At 34.5% G+C, this 16,356-nt stretch overlaps 1 protein-coding gene across 8 annotated transcripts in view; it reads left to right on the top strand.

Moving 5' to 3' along the window:
* The window catches only part of SLC4A10 (solute carrier family 4 member 10), a gene marked incomplete at both ends in the record, with an annotated part of 302,735 nt that overhangs the window by 67,067 nt on the left and 219,312 nt on the right, over window positions 1-16,356 (top strand). For 3 of the 8 annotated variants that reach the window (XM_080799607.1, XM_080799611.1, XM_080799606.1), the window contains one exon: window positions 16,216-16,296. The exons of the other annotated variants lie outside the window; for them this stretch is intronic. In XM_080799607.1, the coding sequence (XP_080655733.1) occupies window positions 16,216-16,296 (81 nt within the window). Of the gene's footprint in view, window positions 1-16,215; window positions 16,297-16,356 lie in introns of those variants that run through there. 8 annotated transcript variants of the gene reach the window in all.

Genomic DNA, 16,356 nt, shown 5'->3' with positions numbered 1-16,356 from the left:
TCAATCTAAGCAACATAATTTCTCAATCCCGTAAAATGTGGAATGACAGCTGATACTGAGAATTTCAGGCATATTTGATACGTTGGCACATTCCTGTGTCTTAAATCACAGTGTGTGAGCGTGCCTAATCTGTCTGTGCTGTCCCCTAATGACTAATACAGAACCTCACTTATTTGGTGTTTTTTAAATGTGTGGTAGGTGTCATTTTTATACTAAAAGGTTGGGATCAACACCATAGAATGAATTCTCTTAAACTGGAGTTTGAAAGAGGTAATAACCATATTAATATAGATATTAATTTTATTTCCATGTGAATATAGACGATCTATATGTTTGTGTATATATACAGACTACATATATTTTAAATTGTGATTCATTTTCTGTAATCAGATATGATGCAGTGAGATGCAAGTATAAACTGTCATTGTACATAGAGAAAATAAAAAGTACATTTATACAAATTTAGCTCAAGTTTATTCCCTTAAAAAAGAAAAAAAGTTTGATTTTGATTAAAAAAATTAGAGCCTGTGTTCCTGTGGATATGTAATTAATATTGTCTTCTTTAAGAAAAAATATTGTTGAGCTTTTGTGTACTCAATTCTATGATTTTAAAGAATCCTAAAATACATTTCCTGCCCTCAGGAGGTTTATAATCTCATTGAGGAGATTGCTTTTCATTCTTTCTCAGGAGACATTAATTGAATGTTTATTTATGCAAATGAAAAATTCTTTCTCTTGAGGTGTTTATAGGCTAAGAAATGAAACATGTACATTAATGTTATGAAACAAGTTCATTGATGGTAAACAGGCATAATAGAAATTCAAATAAAATTTTATGTTTGGAAGCCACATGCATAGGCTAAATGCCAAATAAGTGGAGTTAATGATAGCTTTAGAGAGATGAGTAGTGACCTAAGTACAGGGCCACTGAGGAAAATTTCACTTATGAGGTAAGACTTAAATTCTCCTTAAAAAGAAAAAAGAAAAGAAAAGAAAAAGCTAAGTGGAGCCTACGTTAACTCCAGAAGGACTTGTAAACATGTGGTTCCACACATTGGAATCTGACCTTTTACCTTTTTATAAATCAGCATTTTTCAGAGACTGTAACAAATTTTATGTAGGTATATAGAAATATCGAATTATATAATTACTCAAAGAAAAAATATATAAATAGTTAAATATTGTGGTACATATTCCTGTATGCTGAAATTTTGAGTGTTGAACGTATTTGACTCATTTCACTGTGAGAAAAATAGTTCTTGTGTGAATAATGTTAGAATTTTGTTGCAGCGAGTTATACCCCCTGTATCGAGTCTAAGGAGGTGACAGTGCCTTGTGAGAATTAAGCCTTAAAGCCAATACTTAATACATAAAGATATGAAACATTGCTTTAAAGGGACCAAATGGCTCCCAAGCCTAAAAAAGTTTTCTAGAACCAACTTGAGTATTGGCATTGTTAAAGAAGAAGGGGAAATAGTCGGCAGCTAGGAGAGGATGGACAAAGGAAGACCACTGAGGCAAATGTTGATAGTCTCCATCTGGTCCAGTATAGACAGACCATTGAGTGCTTCACCTATCCCACACCTCCAGTGACCTACCTAGATATGGATGGGATATCTTTACACAATCAAGTTTCTGAATCTTATAGCTAACTCATCTAGGTTTGATGCTGTGCTTGTTAAACAAAATTTTCATGACAATTTGGCTTTTCATGGTGATGTACTGGAGAGACAATACCTCAGTGGCCATGTATTATATACTAATAGATCTTAGCAAGAAAACAGAATTGTATCTCTAAGGGTGCAAGGTTAAGAGAAATACTTAAAACTTGGCACATTTATTAAGGTAATGCCAATCTTTGAGGACTTTTGAGAGACAGCTGGCTTTTCCAAATGACAACTTCTTTCCTTTTATTACTCATGTTTCCTACATTCTCCAATACTTTTGTTTAGAACACATGTGACTTTGAGACACATCATTTATTACACATGACCTGATATTTTAGCTGCTAAGTATAAATAAACAAGTCAAATCTGTGGGGTCAGGGAAACCAATAATTTGAACTTAGAAATTAACCATGAAAATCTTCACAAGAGTTCAGACCCCTCAACTCCCATTAAACTTGTATGTACAGCTCATATGTTTGCACTATTCTTTTTTTTTTTTTTTTTAAAGATTTTGTTTTTTTGGCAGAGACAGAGATCACAAGTAGGCAGAGAGGCAGCCAGCGGAGGGTGGGGGTGTGGGGGGAAAGCAGGCTCCCCGCTGAGCAGAGAGCCAGATGCGGGGCTGGATCCCAGGATCCTGAGATCGTGACCTGAGCCAAAGGCAGAGGCTTAACTCACTGAGCTACCCAGGTGCCCCCATCTTTTACTACTTTTTTTTTTTTTTAAAGATTTTTTATTTATTTATTTGACAGAGAGAGATCACAAGTAGGCAGAGAGGCAGGCAGAGAGAGGGGGAAGCAGGCTCCCCGATGAGCAGAGAGCCCGATGCGGGGCTCGATCCCAGGACCCGAGACCATGACCTGAGCCGAAGGCAGAGGCTTAACCCACTGAGCCACCCAGGTGCCCCCCATCTTTTACTTCTTAATAAACTTCATGGTGTTAAAGCAGAACTCCATAAAATGAAAGAAATTTAGAAAGTACAGCAGATTGTTAAAAAAAAAAAAAATTGAGGACTAAAGGAGTAGATACTTTCTGTTTCTGTGCATACTTTTTTATAGGAAGAAATTTATGTTAGAAGGAAAAGGAAAACCAAACATGGTAAGGACAAAGGCCTTAGAGAAACATGGAAATACAACAGCTGTTTTGTTTATGATTGTGACCAGAATAATTCAGATTCTTATTTGATTTTCACTTAATTAATTTGAAACAGGATTTAAAACCTTCTTAAACCAATCTGAAACTTAAAAGTAACCATCAGGCAATAGAAAATAAATTTGTAAAATTTCTCTTTATCCAGGTAATCATTTCAGTTTAACATTGCTGAATGTTAATGATATTGAGATGATTTCTTACAAAAATCTTAGTATGTCAACAGTAAATACTTTTTTTGTATTTCTGTGTTCTGTATTCAAGGTCATTATGGCATTTATACTAGATTTCAATAAACTGTTCAAATCTCCATGTGTTTATACATGAAATGGATTGGATATGAAACTGTAACTAAGCAAAAATATTTGTGTATGTGAATATGATGCAGCAATTACTTTTTGTCTTCAAGGTAATAACAGTAAGATATCTTGATTTTGATAAAATGGAGACTGAATAAATATTGTAACTTTCAAATACAGAGAAATTAAGAATCTTAAGGTCAATTGAGTTGAAAAAAAGAAAAAAAGATAAAATCTCATTTTTCTTCCTTCATTATTTCTTGTTTATGAAGTCTTCTGCTCTGTGCCATAGACAGAAATTGCATACCTATAATCAGCATTTATTTTGACTGTTATTTACAAAGTGGCTCTTGTTGCTGATGCTTTATTTATACTGCTTTATTTGCACTTACATACCCAACAGTGATTGCTTTTGGAGGGAAAGAGAGGAGTAGAGTTGGTGATTTTAAAATTTCATTTTCTTGATGTTTTGTGTTTAGTTTCATTTTCATCACTTATATATAATTTTGGAGACAGTCCTCCTTGGCCATCCTTTCTATCTAAAATCCCGGTGATAATAACTGTTAGCAGTTTAATGTGGTTCCTTGAAGAATTTTAGGTATATATTTAAAACCATTTATGTTTAAATTTTATTTTATTAAAGATTTGTTTATTTGTTTGAGAAAGAGAGAGAGACAATGTGAGCAGGGGGAGGGGCTGACTAGAGGGAGAGGGGAAGAATCTCAAGCAGATTCCCCACAGAGGACAGAGCCTGATGCAGTGCTCAATCTCATGACCCTGAGATCATGACCTGAGTCAAAATCAAGAATAGGATATTTAACTGACTGAGACATTCAGGTGGCCCTAAAACTACATTTATGGTTAAAAAAACATTTATTAACATTTACAGTTTTCCCAATATTTTGCTATTATAAATACTGTTGCCATAAACATCACAGCACTTATATCTTTGTGCTCTCATTCATTAGGATATTTTTATAGAACATGTTTCCAATGATTAAAATTTAAAAAATTATTATGGCTCTATTTACAGTCAGGCTAATGGAACACTCTTTCATTAAACTAAAAAAAAAAAAGCTCCTTAAGAGGCCAACTCTGCCTTCCACAACTCATAAACACTAAAGAGGACTAGAATTTAACAGAACACATATTCGGTGACAGCAAATACCATGGCTGACATGTATTGTATTTCTCTTGTTTGAGTCATCTTTGAAGCTGCTTTTCTATTTGCCACAAGAGTGCCAGTTCTGAAACAACCATCCCCAAACAGGTGTATTTTAGTGGTCTGAAAAATGACAATTGGACTTTATTCTTTCACTGATTCTGTAAATATTTTTAAGTACATATTATTAAGTCAAAGAACTGTATTAACTGTGACAGGAAAATGAATCATACCCAAAGTTTTGTTTTAAGGAGCTTAGTAATTGAAAATGAGAGATAAAATAAGGCTATTTGTAACTCTAAAAGAAAGCGCAAATGTTTCAGGGAATTCAGGAAGGAAAGTTGAGAATTCAAGAGCTGAGAGAGGTAAGACCAAGAGCATGTGATCAGGGAACACTTCATGGATGATGTGTTTTCCTAAACTTTGGTCAGTAGGTAAGATCTAGATACATGGAATGAGGGAAGAAACATGCATTCCAACAACAATAGCAGAAGCAGTTGTTAAGTTCTATTATTATGTTGTAGGTAGGCACTGAGTGAATTAAGCACTATATATTTTTAATTCCTCTAATCCTCAAAGAACACTACATTGGGTACTCTTATCTCCACTGTACTAATAGGGAAGTGGAGGTCCACGGAAGTATTATAACTTGTAAAATATGCCACAGTTAAAAAATGACAACACCAAGATCTGAACCAAGATCTGTACTTAATGGCACAAGCAAAGTTAAAGGCTTTCAAGTACAGAATGATTATTGGGAATGGTGAGACACTGGATGTAATAGACTATCAGACAACTGATAAAGACGACTGCTAAGATTGGAAAGGTCTATCAGTGTGAGACCACAGAGGTCATCAAATGCTAGAGCAGAACATTTGTAAAGAGTTTTTGACTAGGTAGTAACAGTAATTTTATTTTATCTTATTTTTTATTATTTTTTTAAAATATTGTATTTACTTATTTGACACAGAGAGCGATCACAAGTAGGCAGAGAGGCAGGCAGAGAGAGAGGAGGAAATGGGCTTCCCGCCGAGCAGAGAGCCCAATGTGGGGCTCGATCCCAGGACCCTGAGATCATGACCTGAGCCGAAGGCAGAGGCTTAACCCACTGAGCCACCCAGGCGCCCGTAAAAGTAATTTTAGATAGGTTGAAAATAATAAAGACTAAAAACAAGTTGCAGATTTGGTGACTAGCTGGTCATTAACATATCAATTACATTTATTTAGTAACTACCCTATGCCAGGATTGTGAAGCAAATGCTGCCAAAATTGAGAATAATGGGGGTAGAGAAATGGCCATTGGATATGGTAAGGGGAAAGGAACTGGTTATATTCTATTATGTACTTTACCCATAACTTTAGCTTACCAACTTTTTCAATGATTCATTGATTCATCTTTTCCCTTTCTTGATCTTTTATACTGGTAGACTATGCTAATTGCCTTATATATATTTTCTTATTTAACTTTACAAACAATTTTATGAGATAGATAACATTATTAACTAAAATTTTGCAGATGAGAAGACTGAGGCTAGGAGCTTAAGCAATGTGCTCATGGTCAGTAACTGGTGAATTAAAGATTTAATCAAAGTTTGTCTGACTCCCAAGCCATTAGTAATAAAGTTGTGTTATATCCCAAATTAAAAAAAAAATTATTCTGTGTCTGCATAGTTATCTGAAGTATCTACATTACCATCTTCAGGTCTTGAATACTCAGTTATATATATACTTCTGATTGTTTCATAATCTTATACCATTTTTTCTTTACTTTCTTGTCTCTTTTTTGGGGAGGAAGGGAATACTAAAGCCAATTTCTTAGAATAAGAGCAAAAATTTATTCAGCAATTATTCTGTGCCAGGCACTATTTTAACTGCCTCACACGTATTTATCACAAATAATTCTTGTAACAACCATAGCAGGATATTCATTATTTTACATATAAAGAATGAGGCAGAAGTTACTTAGAGAACCCAGGGTTATAGAAACAGGATTTGAACTTCACGGTCTGTTTCTATAGCTTGTGCTTTTAACCATAGACCTCTGTGTCCTTTTGACAAATAAAAGGGTGATCTATGTGTTGTTTTAATTTATTTCAGTGTGGGGTTCTTGGTTTTTTGTTTTTGTTTTTGTTTTTTTTGGCTGTTAAAAATTGTATTTAGGTTGGGGCGCCTGGGTGGCTCAGTGGATTAAGCCTCTGCCTTCAGCTCAGGTCATGATCTCAGGGTCCTGGGACGGAGCCCCACATCGGGCTCTCTGCTCAGCGGGGAGCTTGCTTCCCCTCTCTCTCTGCCTTCTTGTGATCTCTCTCTCTGTCAAATAAATAAAATCTTTAAAAAAATTAAAAAGAAGGAAGTAAAAGATGGGTCAGGCCTCAGGCATCATGAAGTATATTGGGGGGAAAAACTGTACATATAAGAACAGTGCAAACATATGAGTTGTACATACGAGTTTAATGGGAGTTGAGGGGTCTGAACTCTTGTGAAGATTTTCATGGTTAATTTCTAAGTTCAAATTATTGGTTTCCTTGACCCCACAGATTTTATTTATTTATTTGACAGAGAGAGAGAGATCACAAGTAGGCAGGGAGGCAGGCAGAGAGAGAGGGGAAGCAGGCTCCCCGCTGAGCAGAGAGCCCAATGCGGGGCTTAATCCCAGGACACTGAGATCATGACCTGAGCTGAAGGCAGAGGCTTAATCCACTAAGCCACCCAGGCGCCCCAATAAATAAAATCTTTAAAAAATGTATTCAAGGGCACCAGGGTGGCTCAGTTAAGTGCCCAAATCTTGGTTTCAGTTCAGGTCATGATGTCATGGGTTGTGAGACTGAGTTCCTTGTCAGGCTCCACGCTCAGCAGGGAGTTTGCTTAAAGATTCTCTCCCTCTGTCCCTCTTCTACTCACACATGCACACACACACTCTCTCTCTTTCTCCTTAAAATAAAATAAATAAATCTCTTTTTTTAATTTTTGAAATTTAAATTCAATTAATTAACATATAGTGTATTGTTAGTTTCAGAGGTAGAGTTAAGTGATTTGCCGTTTGTATATAACACCCAGTGCTCATTACATCATGTGTCCTCCTTAATGCCCATCACTCTGTTCCCCTGTCCCTCCACCATTCAGCAACTCCTCCAGCAATTCTCAGTTTGTTTCCTATGCTTAGGAGTCTCTTATGATTTGTCTCTCTCTCTGATTATGTCTTGTTTTATTTTTCCTTCCCTTCCTCTATGCACCTCTGTTTTGTTTCTTAAATTCCACATGTGAGTGAAATCATATAATTGTCTTTCTCTGATTGACTTATTTCGCTTAGCATAATACTCTCCAGTTCTATCCACATTGTTGCAAATGGCAATGTTTCATTATTTCTTTTTTTTTATGGTATCTATCTATCACATATTCTTTACCCATGTATCTGTTGATGGACATCTGGGCTCTTTTCATAGTGTGGCGATTGTGGACATTGCTGCTATAAACATTGGGGTGCAGGTTCCCTTTTGGATCACTACACTTGTATCTTTGGGACAAATACCCAGTAGTGCTGTTACTGAGCTGTATTTTTTATTTTTTGAGGAACCTCCATACTGTTTTCCAGAGTGGCTACACCAGCTTACATTCCCACCAATAGTGTAAGAGGTTTCCCTTTTCTCCATATCCTCACCGACTTCTGTCATTTCCTGAGTGGTTAATTTTAGCCATTCTGACCCATGTGAGGTGGTATCTCACTGTGGTTTTGATTTGTATTTCCCTGATACCGAGTGATCTTGAGTATCTTTTCATGTGTCTGTTGGCCATTTGTATGTCTCTTTGGAGAATTGTCTGTTCATGTCTTCTGCCCATTTCTTGATTAGATTATTTGTTCTTTGGATGTTGAGTTTGATGAATTCTTTATAGATTTTGGGTAGTAGCCCTTTATCTGATAAGACATTTGCAAATATCTTCGCCAATTCTATCAGTTGTCTTTTAGTTTTGTTGACTGTTTCCTTGCTGTGCAAAAGCTTTTTATCTTGAAGTCCCAATACTTCATTTTTGTCTTTGTTTTCCTTGCCTTTGGAGTCATGTCTAGCAAGAAGTTGCTGAGAGCGAGGTCGAAGAGGTTGCTGCCTGTGTTCTCCTCCAGGATTTTGATGGATTCCTGTCTCACATTTAGGTCTTTCATCCATGAGTCTATTTTCATGTATGGTGTAAGGAAATGGTCCAGTTTCATTTTTCTGCAGATGGCTATCCTATTTTCCCAACACCATTTGCTGAAGAGATTGTCTTTTTTCAATTGGATATTGTTACCTGCTTTATCAGAGATTAGTTGACTGTAGATTTGAGGGTCCATTTCTGGGTTCTCTATTCTGTTCCAGTGATCTGTGTGTCTGTTTTTGTGCCAGTACCATGCTGACTTGATTACAGCTTTGTAATAGAGCTTGAAGACTGGAACTGTGATGCCACCAGCTTTAGTTTTCTTTTTCAACATTCCTTTGGCTATCTTGGGTCTATTCTGGTTTCATAACAAATTTTAGTGTTATTTGTTTCAGCTTTGTGAATAAAGTTGATTGTATTTTGATAGGATTGCATTGAATGTGTAGATTGCTCTAGGTAGCATAGACATTTCCACAATATTTTTTCTTCCAAACCATGAGCATGGAATGTTTTTCCAATTCTTTGTGTCTTCCTCAATTTCTTTCATGAGTGTTCTATAGTTTTCTGAGTACAGATCTTTGCCTCTTTGGTTAGGTTTATTCCTAGGTATCTTAGGGTTTTATGAGTAAAATAAATAAATCTTTTTAAAAAATCATATTTGTTTGTGGCCTGTGAACCAATCTCCACTGAAATTAAAAAGGATAGTTCTGTCTTCAATTCTACATAACTGTCCCTTTATGTACAAGTTTAGTATTACCAAAATTACATTTTTTTAAAATATTTTATTTATTTATTTATTTGACAGACAGAGATCACAAGCAGGCAGAGAGGCAGGAGGAAGCAGGCTTCCTGCTGAGCAGAGAGCCCGATGTGGGACTCGATCCCAGGACCCTGGGATCATGACCTGAGCCAAAAGCAGAGGCTTTAACCCACTGAGCCACCCAGGTTCCCCAAAATTACATTTTAATAATGGGTAAATCTACTGGAAAATTTCATTCAAAGATCATCATTTCATTCATTTTTTAATCAGTGAAATCTTTTAAAGTTCAAGCCATTGTGAATTTTTATTTATGTTTCCCCCACATTTACTTAGCCCTGGAATAAATGGTATTTGGAAAGAATAAGTTTACACGCACACAGAATTTTTCTTTACACATGGTATTTTGGTTCTTCTGAATGGTTTCTTTCTTTCTTTCTTCCTGAGTGGTTTCTTGATTAAAGGTATACTTAATAACAATTTGAAAGTTTTCTTAAGACCATAAAAATCCATCTTTCTGTTTGTATGTTTGTGTGTCATATTTTGGAAGAGTGCAGTAGAATTGCACTGGGTGAATGATTCTTCCTGTCTAGGTTCATTTATTCCATAGATGTCACAGAGAAAAAATAAAGACTAATTTCCTATTTATAATTGCATTTTTAAATTTGAAGTATAGTTGACATACAATGTTATATTAGTTTCAGGTGTAAAACATAGTGATTTGACAATTCTATGTGTTACACAGTGCTCACCATGATTAAGTATAATTACCTTCTGTCACCACACCAAGTTATTATGGCACTATTGACTACATTTCCTATGTTGCATTGGTTTTTATTTATTTTTTTAATTTTTATTTTTTTCTATGCTACACTGGTTCTTAGTTAGTTAGCTTTGCCATATTTTCGTACTATTTATTCCAAAGTTGTTTTGCTTTACAATCATTGGGTATATTTCTTAGGGACCGGTATTATATCTTTGTGTACATGTATAGAAAGAGGGAAGCTTATTTTTTCTAGGTTTTTGTTATTGTTGTTAGAAAATGTATAAACAAAACTATAAACAAAACTGTATTTGGCTTAATTATCCTTAATTTCAGCTTTTGTCTTAATGAATGCCCAGTTTTCCTTTATTTTGGTATTAACATATTGAGACTATTATTCTACATAAAGCTTATGTGGTATGTGATAATACCCAGTTCTGGCAAGGTAATGAGGAAATTAGATTTTTTTTTTTTAAGATTTTATTTATTTATTTATTTGACAGAGATCACAAGTAGAAGGAGAGGTAGGCAGAGAGAGGAAGGGAAGCAGGCTCCCCACCGAGCAGAGAGCCCCATGCGGGGCTTGATCCCAGGACCCTGGGAACATGACCCGAGCTAAAGGCAGCGGCTTTAACCCACTGAGCCACCCAGGTGCCCCGGAAATAAGATATTTTTGTTGGAGAATGTAAATGGATATAACCTTTGTGGAAGGTAATTTGGCAACTTTTGTCCAAAACTTCAAAAATTTTTTATATTCTTTGATCCAGTAAGTTTACATACTATAATTTATCCTGATGAAATAGAGGATATGTATAAGGCTATTTCTGGAAAGATATTTATTATACTATTATTTTATAATATTGAAAAATGGGAAAAAAAACCCTGAAATGTCTAAGAATAAGGATTTGTTAAATACAGTGTGGTGCCTCTTTCTGGTAGAATACCATTTAGCTATTAAACATTGTTATAGAAAAAAAAATCTCTCGTTTTTTTTCATATAATATTGAAGCTGGTGTGAAGCAGTCTGTTCCAGCATTAACCCAAAAGAAATAGTATGAAAACAAACAGTTACATGCACATATAGTAATAAATGATATACAAGGTGCATCGATTTTTTTTTTTTTTTTTTGAGAGAGAGAGAGAATGAGTGGGGTAGGGGCAAAAGGTGAGGGAGAGACTCTTAAGTAGGCTCTACACTCAATTTGGTGCTTGAGCTCATGACCCTGAGATCATGACATGAGCCAGAATCAAGAGTTGGATGGTTAACTGACTGAGCCATCAGGCACCCCTCAAGAATTATTTTTAAAATATAGATAATCCAATAGAAGTAGATTTGAATATTTTCATTAAATTAGAGCAGAAATATGAGTAAAACATTAGGAAGACTGAAATTTGAGGCATGATTTTAGTGGAAAGAGGGAGAACATGAGGAACAAGAGTAGTTTTTCAACTTTAAAATACTTCTCAGAAACTTTTTCCTATTTTTATTAGAAAAACATGAACTCTGGTGTATATACTTATAAAATGAGTCATATTGGGGACTGTCTTTTAAAATTCATGATTTCATCTGTTTTTTCAGTGTATATTTTACATAGTTGTGATTGTACCACATAAGTATATTTGGGATCTTGTTTTTCACTTAATATTCTATGATCTATATTTTCCTTTGTCATTAACATCTTTCATTCATAATATTCAGTGGTTACGTGGCATTTCATTTTTGTTATGTGATAATTTAATTAACCTTTTTCTTATATTCCTGTTTTTTTCTCTTCTTATAATGTAGCACCAAACATCTTTGTGCATAAACCTTAGTCTGCATTATTTACTTTGGACAGATTCTCTCTACTGGATATACTAGAAAAGATTAAATATTTTTAAGGGTCTTAATATACTTTGCCAAATTACTTTGAAAAGTTGAACTAATTTACACTTTTTAAAGCAGTGGTAAATAAAACAAAGTGAATTATTTAGGTGTTTCAGAGGTATTCTTTGAAATAAGTTTTCTAAGTAAAAATAAAAAATAGATGCTCTATGATAAAATAAACTTTAATATTAAAAACTTGATTCTTATGGGTATGTTTCTGAAGTATTTACTATGCTTCACAACCATATATGAAAAATATATGAAACAATATTAAATTGGAAGTTATTTTAACTAATGAAGATAAAGTATGTTATTTATTACAAAGATATAATTAAAAGGCTGATTTTTTTGTGGAAAATGTGAAACTAGGAGACAGGAATACTGAATTATGGCCTTGGTTTTACTATTTGGACAAGCCACTTTACTTCTCTAAATTTCAGTTACCTTATCTGGAAAATGAGTGCTTTGGATCACATGGTCCCTGAAAGGTGAAAAATAGAAGTAAAATATGTGTTAATTATTGTAAAGTTCTTCCTGTTTTTAAGATGCTGACCGTTTATTATTTGGTATAGTCTGACATTCAAAAAATCACTAACTACATAAAGTTACTTTTGATTTATGCTTTTCACTCTTTTGGTTCTTTCTTCATTCAGACCAAGGGGGTTCCTTTGTTATGCTTTGGCTGGTCTTCATCTGTTTTATCAAAGAGAGATAGGAAAAATGTAGAAGGATTGTGTCTTATTATTACAAGAATACCTTCATTACACTGCTATGAATAGCACATTGTATGAATAATTTTTTCACAGAGCAATGGTTATCCAAAAATAAGTATCTATTAGTTTTAGGTGGTTAGTCCATGCTAAATTATTATTAAGTGGTCAAGTAATGAATTATAAATACATAACTTTTCCAGTTAAATAATTTTGTCAACTAGAGGGTAGAGAAAGTAAAAGCTTTGTATTCCAGATTTCATATTTTTATTGCAGAGATTAAGTGTGTTGGCAAGAAAACACTGAAGAAAATTAGATTATATATACTAATTAATAATGGACATGAAAACAAAGTTTATATCTGTTTTAACAAAATATGTGAAAGAAAACTCAATGTTCTGTTTATTTCTAATTTATTTAGTCATTTATAGTAACTTTGTTATGCACATTATGAGAAGACACGAAGAGAAAATAAGTCTTCACAATTTTCTGGCTATTTTATAAAAACCAGACATATACATATGCAAAAGATAAATAACAACACAACAGAGCATGTGATGAAAGTATATTGATTGTCAAAATGAAATCTGTAATAATAGAGGAGGTTAGGAACAAATCATACATTTCTTTCTCCCTCATTTTTCACATTCAATCTCCAAATTCTATCCCTTTTAACTAAAAAGCATTTCTAGAGTCTATAGATTTCTTTCCATTTCTACTGCTAACACTTTTGTTCAGGCCATAATTATCCCCTGCCCCAAATCATATAACTTGCCTTTCTTCCTCTAGTTTTGTTTTACACACTCATTTCTATACCATAGAATTGGTTATGTTTGATGGCTTCTCATTCCCCTAAGGATAAAGCTCAGTGGCTTCTAAACTTTAAATGGATTCTAAGGCTTCCCATGCTTGGTCTTTGGCTCATTCTTCTAGCCTAATCTCTCCCTTCTGTCCCATTTCATTGTCCAACCGCTTGTATTTACCATTCCCTGAATGTGACCTGCTTCTCAGTTTCAACAATACTTGCTTAAGGAGATGCTCCTGATCCCTAGACCAGGGTCAGGGGTCCTGTTACTGTTCTTACATTGCCTCCTAATTCTTCTGTTATAACAAAACGTGTTTAAAACTTGTTTAATTATCTGCTTCTGTGATGGCATATTTTGTGTTGCCATGAAGTCCCTAGCACCTATACCGTGTCTGACGCATAGAATGGGTTTTATATTTTATACATTGAAGAATGGATGTAGAAAGGAAGATGATGTAGTTTAGGAGGATCTTATTGAGAAAACAGGTCTTCAAGACTGAGTTCCTGTTTTGATTATAACAAGAGAGGAAATACTGCATAGATAAATCATGTTTCCCTACATATAATTTTCATCCAGGTGTGTGATTGTATACATACAGCCAAAATACCAAATTCTTTGTCTGGACTTGCACAGTTAGAGGTAGTAATTTCTCTAAAGGGGTTGTGTGATCAGGCTCTTAAAGAAGCCTAATTTCTTTATTTTTCACAAAAAAATAGTATATATTTAAGGTGTGGTAACTGTTTTTCCCAGATATATTGAGATATAACTGACATGTATTGTTGTGTAAGTTTGATGTGTGCAACATGTTGATTTCATACCCTTACATATAGCAAAATAATTATCACCATGGTATAACTTTCAAGTATGTAATACTATATTACTAACAATAATCACTATGATGCACATTAGATCCCCAGGACTTATTTATCTTCTAACTGGAATTTTCTTCTCTTTGACCAACATCTCCTCTCCCTTCCCAGTTCCCCTGCCTTTCCCTCTACCCCCCAGCTTCTTGAAGAAGTCCAATCTTTAAGATTCATTTTGGTTAGTCTCCATGATAATACATATCATACCCATCAAAAATCATGAGTGGGAGAAGGGAAATTATACTGAGCTATTAGTCTACATTTATCTGAAACATTTTCTGTAAGCACTTTAGCTATCATTAAATTTCTTTTAGTTTATTTCATAGGTATATAATTTAGTTTATTTTCATAGGTACATAAATAAAGTGTTCATTAACTCAGGCTATACTTAATGTAAAGGCTGTTTTAGGACAATAATACATTGTACTTGGTGTCTTAATTTTGTATTTTGTTTTTTTAAAAAATTTTTATTATTTTTTAAAGATTTTATTTATTCATTTGAGGGAGAGAGAGAGAGAGCGAGCATGAGCAGGGGAGAAAGGCAGAAGGGAAAGCAGACTCTCCACTGAACAGGGAGCCTCATGTGGGGCTCGATCCCAAGACCCTGGGATCATGACCTGAGCTGAAGGCAGACACTTAACCATCTGAGCCACCCAGACGCTCTGTGTCTTAATTTTGAATTCAGTTAAATTGATTATGATTTTAGCCTATTTTTTGTTGTATTTATAAAATGCAATCTGTTGTCACATGGTAAAGAAAATATTTCCATATTACACTGTTTGTTAACTAACTAGAATTTAGGATTTAGAGCCCCCCCCAAGAAAATATTTCCATTTATCATTTTAGAAGATCTTGTTTCTTTGTTATCAGACTACTTTAACAATCTTAAATATCCTGATTCCATTATGTTGTGGTGAAAGAAAGCATTATAAGAACCTTGTTGAACACAAATAAGATGCAGTGAAAAATCACTATAAAAATGCCAGTAGCTGATTTAGGTTTCATTCCTAGGTTTAGCCATGCAGTTTTGGAATATGACAATGGCATGTTGTGTATGTGAAACTCTTTAGAAGAAGACATTAAAATATAAGAGTTATTTTTATTTGAAGCATGTTGGTCTAGAGAGCATGAAATAAAAATGGTTCTTGAGGGTCCCCTGGATGGCGCAGTCAGTTAAGGGTCTAACTCTTGATTTTGGCTCAGGTTGTGATCTCAGGGCCATGAAGGGAGCCCTGTGTTGGGCTCCTCATTTGGCACAGAACCTGCTTAAAAGACTGTCTCTCTCCCCTTCTGCACCACCCCCCCACCAGCTCTCTCTCTCAAATAAATAAATAAATCGTTTTTTAAAAATGAAGGTCTTGAGAATTAAAAATAAATATACTTTTATCTATTTATCAACTGTTAAACACAGTTTTCAAAGACTGCCAGAAAAAAAAATTCTTCATTTTTAAGGGCATCTAATTTTGATGGGTTGGATAAATAATGATAGGGAAGTTCCCTTTAAAAGAGAGTACAAAAAAAAAAAAAAAAAGAGAGAGAGAGTACAATTTGCTTATTAAATCATTATACTAAAGCTTAGTCATGTATGAAGAGAACTGCCTAATAATTAAGAATTGAGATTTTAACATGGCATTTGCAGCAGACACATTTGATACTTAATTAAGTAGAACATTGCTTATTTTTTAAAGGATTGACAAAATCAAACTCTTTTTGGCAAGTGAAATTTTTATAGTAGCAGAAGTGGGAAACCTAAAGGATGTGGCTCATTCTCTGTTTGGATGATGCAGAATTGCTCCAAGCAGTAAGCTTACTGTTTTCAGACAGCATTAGCAGCTTCAGCAAATACAACTGTGTCATCGTCCCTTAATACGGGGTGTTTGTAACTGCAAAGGGGAGACGATAAACAATATATGTGATTTGATATCTTCTTGATGACTTAAACAGATACTGATGGACAGATCTGCTGTTTGATGTTTTCTTCACTAGCCCTGAAGATGCTGAGACATAGAGATGGCTGTGATTCTCTTTTATAAGACAGGAAATGCAATCTTTAGGGGTTTCTGGAAATAGAAAGGTCATGCAGTCTGGAACCTGTGAGCCTTTTCAATCTCTAAGTCATCAGGTATGACCTCATGAATTATGATGATACTATTAGATTGTAGAGTTATTGCTTTTTCTAGCT

Source organism: Martes martes (genome assembly GCF_963455335.1).
Source record: "Martes martes genome assembly, chromosome: 3".
Taxonomy (NCBI): domain Eukaryota; kingdom Metazoa; phylum Chordata; class Mammalia; order Carnivora; family Mustelidae; genus Martes; species Martes martes.
The sequence above is the reverse complement of the archived record's forward strand: the minus strand, read 5'-3'. Positions and strand labels throughout refer to the sequence as shown.